General features: G+C 46.6%; 1 protein-coding gene across 1 annotated transcript in view; it reads left to right on the top strand.

The window, feature by feature from the left end:
- LOC119579947 overlaps window positions 1-4,835 on the top strand; it is a 21,488-nt gene extending 16,653 nt beyond the window's left edge. The window contains exons 28-30 of the mRNA XM_037927794.1: window positions 1-2,015; window positions 3,534-3,866; window positions 4,002-4,835. The exon at window positions 1-2,015 is cut by the window's left edge and continues 365 nt beyond it. Of these exons, the coding sequence (XP_037783722.1) occupies window positions 1-2,015; window positions 3,534-3,866; window positions 4,002-4,021 (2,368 nt within the window). The 3' untranslated portion in view covers window positions 4,022-4,835. The remainder of the gene's footprint in view (window positions 2,016-3,533; window positions 3,867-4,001) is intronic.
- Window positions 4,836-5,000: the final 165 nt, after the last annotated feature.

Below are 5,000 nucleotides of genomic sequence, written 5' to 3'. Positions count from 1 at the left end.
TAGCTCCCCCATCGGGGGTCGCAAGCTCGCTGACCGGGACGACCAGACGATCCTCACCAGTGTTCCTTCGAGGACAGCGGAACTGCGGACGTTCCTCAGCATCCTCAGAGCTTACAAGTGGACGTTCATTAATGTGATCTATGACAACGATGATGACGGGAAGTTCATGATGGAGACGTTCCGCGAAATGGCCACGAACCAGGACGTGTGCATCGGGGACTCCCTCGGGGTGCCGCAGCGCGTGTCCGAGGAATATGCCCGAGAGCTGATCGAAACCTTGGCTGTTGCCTGGAAGCCCAGGATCGTCGTTCTTCTGATGGACGCCACGGATAACATCAGGACGATCTTAAAGGTAGCTGACAAGCTTGACGAAAGCGAGAGGTTCACTTTCCTGGCGGGCGATGCTTGGGGCAACAAACCTAGCGTGACAAAGGGCCTGGACAGAGTGTCAGCCGGAGCTCTCACGTTCACCATGGAGACCTATGACCTCCCGGACTTCCGGATCTTCGTAGCAAACCTAACACTAGAGAACCATGATCCATTCCCGGACGAATGGTTCGAGGAATACTTCCAAAACAAATTCCAGTGTAGATTGTCTCCCAGTGAAAGAGTGCAGAGGCAATATGTGAAGGAATGTCTCGGGACGGAATCCATTCATCCTGATGACATTGTGCAAGATCCTTATGTGTTCCACACCATCCTCAGCATCAACGCCATTGCACATGGTCTGGATGCATACATAACGAAACACTGTGCAGATGCAGAGTCTATTGATGACTGCAATGTAGTTCAGGCAGAATTATTATTAGAAATCCTGCATCAGAGCGAACTCTCTCTAAATAACACAGCTGATTCTAATTCATATGACCAGGACGGGGCTTACGGCTACCACATTTGGAACTACAGGAAGCTCGGGAAGGAATATGGCTACATTAATGTTGGCAAGTGGGAGAACAGCAACCTTCGTCTTGAAAAGCCGAGCATTGAGTTCAAAATCGGAACTTTTGCCCCAGACTCTTACTGCACTGAGGGCATATGCTTGGAAGTCTGTTCTTCTCAGTCGACCAAGTACGCCGCCATGGCCCTGCCAAAGCCATTGCCCATTGACTCTAACTTCCGCAATGTGTATGGCATCATGACTAGCTCTATGAGCCTTCTGGGTATTATCGTGATTTTGGTAACGATGGTTTACTTCATGATGTCCTACCCAACGGCAGCAGGAACGTCGGTTCTCGGCTACATGATCCTCATTGGTTGTCTTATGCTTTACTCTGTCAACTTCGCCTTCATCTTCCAGCCTACTGTCGGCACCTGTGCGGTGAGGAGGTTCATGATGGGTGTGGCCTATGCCATCATTTTCTCCGCAATGTTGGTCAAGGTGATACATACCTGGAGGGTTATGACTTATTCATCAACTCGTGATGAGCCGGACGGGTTGGGCAGGCCCTGTGGGTTGATGCTTGTGGCCATTGGCCTTACCTTCGTGCAAGTCGTCCTAGGGGCCGCTTGGTTAATTCTCTACCCGCCAGGGACAGACCTCGATGGCGAGACCTGGAGATGCACACCCACTGAACGCTTTGAGATTGACCTTGTTATCTCCCTTGTGTACGTGATGGTCCTCATAGCAGCGACGATCCTCTTTTGCTTCGAGACGTGGCATGCGGAGGAGAACTCGAAGGAGACGCGGTGGATCCTGCTGGCCTCGCTCTTCACCACCATCGCCTGGTGCGTATGGACGGTTGTGGCCACGCAGGCGCCCATCACCTTCCGCGACCCGGCCATCGTCATCGGTAATCTCATCTGCGCCACCGTCGTCATTCTCTTCCTGTACGCCCGAAAGATGTACCTCTACAGCCAGCTAACCAAGGACGTCAAGGACCTGGAGATGAGGTCGCACTATACTGCCGCGACGTCCCTCTACAACGCCTCTCTGAACGCGCAGAAGTTGGCAGACCCTTTGCCCCGCACGCCTGGGGTGGAGATCAACGCTGGCATGCCCGGCCGACAGTTCGTGGGTACGTTCGATCTCAGCTCACTCCTATGTCTGCACGTGGATGTCATTTCCCGAATTATTTTTGCTAATACTTAAACTCTAGGTTGGTACAAGAGTCTTCATGTTATCCCTCTAAAACCAAGCTTTATTTCTCTGGATATTACTTCCTGGGGTGAATCAGCTGCATCTCTGCTGTCCCTTTTTGTTGTTGATTTGGGCGGAAATCTTTTAATGTACGATAAAGGTTAATCTCCTCCTTCACTGGAAAATTTGGTATTTTTCTTTTTTTAAGTCTGTTATTCAGTTCAGTATATTCTCCTCCTCGTCTACTGCAAAATCTTCGTAAGGGTCGTACTACAGGACCTCTTTTATCTTTGGATTTTATCATCAAGCATTTTCTAGCAAGGGTAAAAGTACGTGTTTATGAACACGTGTTTTTTGTTATCGCTTGTACACTTTGGTACTGACATATGCATGTTTTTCTTTTTCCTCCTTGTCTTGTCTTCTCCATGATCCGGGAACGTTTCTTCTGGGGTTCTCCTGGTGTGGCTCCCTACCTGTGCCCTTCGGGCGCTTCCCGCTGTTCCCGGGACGGGTAACCTTGCAGTCGTGGGTAAAACTGTGAGGTTGCACCATCCGAAAGGACCAGTGGTGGGGCGGGTCCTCGGGCCACCTCGCCCTCTCCTTCCACCGCCGCGTCCCCTGGGGCCGCCTCCGCGTCACATGGGGCCGCCACTACGCCCTACACTGGTCCCTTCACGCCCCTTGGCAAAGGGAATATCAGCGAACTCCCTGTTACCGCCCGGGGCACGGAGGTGACACCAGATGTAACCAGCCATCTGTCATGGCAGCGACACGCCGTCCTCATAGGTAACGCCTCGGAAATATCAACGGGGCAAAGGTTAGGCCCGATATAAAGCTATAGATGTGAGCCGTAAATTATTTCACGAGTATACATTGTTTGCACTATATGGGGGTATTTCTTAGATCATGGGGCTATTATACTGTTGTTTTAGTCACAGGGTTTCTAGATTACTAATGATCAAGGTATGTATTTTTTTATTACCTTATGATCCTTAGCTAATATAAATTACTGTTGATAAATGCACATATTTAGATCTACTTACTCTGCGTAAATATAGAATCTCGAAAAAAATATAAATAAAAATGTAGATTATTTTAGTGAAGTATTAAAACCAACAACCACAGAAAATTAAACTGCAACAGCATTTCGGTACGTACTGAAACCTACGTACGCTACTTGAAGTAAAGTGGGTCACACAGATGATAACGTTTTATTTTATGTACTATATAGTTCAATGTCTGCTATTATTTTTCGTTTCCACAATTTATGAAACGGTGTCAGTAACTTTTTTTTTATATAAACACTTTTATATATAGAAATGCATGTTCAGTAAATATGCACTAAAGTTTACATAAAATGTGCAGTTCATGTACTTTTATTCTTAACTGACTATCCGAGAAGTAACAACTTATCTTCTTTATTATCATGTGTCTTACGTATCATGTCGTGGTACAGGCGACCAGGAGGTGAGCTTCAGGACGGTGACGCTCCCTCCGGAGACTCCTCAGAGCCGCAGGTCCTCCCGCCGATCCACCACGCCCTCGAGGCACTCCCTCAGGCTCTCCCTCTCCGACGAACTGCCTGAAGACCTCACCTTCGACGTCTTCGAGTCGTCCGAGGAGGAGTTCCCTGTGGACGCGCAGCACCTGAGCGATGACAACGAGGACGTGGCCGGGGCGGGCGAGGGGGCGGCCAGCAAGGACATCGGGCAGCGGGACCGCCTGCCGTCCATCCGGCGAGTCGGCTCCAGACAGATGCTGGTCTTCCTCACTGACGGCAACACTATAGGTGAGTCTTCCTCGGTGGCAGCGGACGGCAGGTCTTAAGCGGGTTTTTGTTGATTAGCAGAGAGGGCCTTTTTTGCCTTAGTATACGAATATAATCTCCCACAACTTAAAGTGCCATTTGCCTTTTTCCCAACAGGCGATGTGTCAAGGATCTAGTCACCTCGCCGGTGGTGCCACATCGTCTTGACGTACGAGTGCCACCAAGTCGCTGTGACTGAGTACAGTGGCATCAACACTCACAGCATTGTTTTTAATGGTGGTGATCGTAAGTCTGTGGAAACGGTTGGATAATTTGAAATCAGAGCTAATGACTACCAGCGTAAAGCAAGATTTGGTGGGGAAAATAAATGAGAAAAGGGCGTGGTGTTGGAGGGGTCATTAACATTTTATTTATTGTCAATTACGGATTGGTGTCCTATTAGTGTTGCATTTATTCTTGCTTTTAATCTTGGAAACATGAATTATTGTTTAATTATTATTTATATTTTTTTAATCAAAGGGGAGAACCTGTACTTCTGTATAATGTTTTGAGAAATCTTACTATTTTTTATATGGCGGGTGGAAACAAAATTGCCGAGATGTTGTTTTTTTCATATGGCATTGTACCTGTTTTTTCAAAGAGACTATTGGTAAAATATCGAATAGAGATTGACTCATAAAGAACCTTTTGTCTATGAATTAGTGATTTTTCTTTTACTTACAATATGACTAAAGACATTCTTTTGAAAGGCTTGAATTCCAGGCTTTTTCGTAACCGGTTTTAGCGTGAACTCGCAATCCGTTATTTGCATTGTGATATTTTTCTGTGACAGTTTTGTTTTGTATATACTGTACATTTGATATCTTAATTTAAGATTTATTCTCATTGTTTGATTTTAGACAATACATGAATCAGATACTTACACAGCCGAGATGCTTGTGTTGTTTCTGCATTTCTGTTGTTTGTGAATAAAATGAAAGAAAAGTTAAACGGTTATTTGTTTCCCTTCATTAAAGAGTACTGACGAAAGCTGATTCGGGTGAAGGCTAAATGTAATCCCACTTTTAATAATTGCTGTTAGAACGGGAAACCATTCGGGCTGATATCGCGAGCTGAGATTTAAAATTCCAGTGTCTTTGGCTCGATGGAATTTTA

Source organism: Penaeus monodon, chromosome 13 (genome assembly GCF_015228065.2).
Source record: "Penaeus monodon isolate SGIC_2016 chromosome 13, NSTDA_Pmon_1, whole genome shotgun sequence".
Lineage (NCBI taxonomy): Eukaryota > Metazoa > Arthropoda > Malacostraca > Decapoda > Penaeidae > Penaeus > Penaeus monodon.
This window is presented reverse-complemented; position numbering and strand designations above follow the sequence as displayed.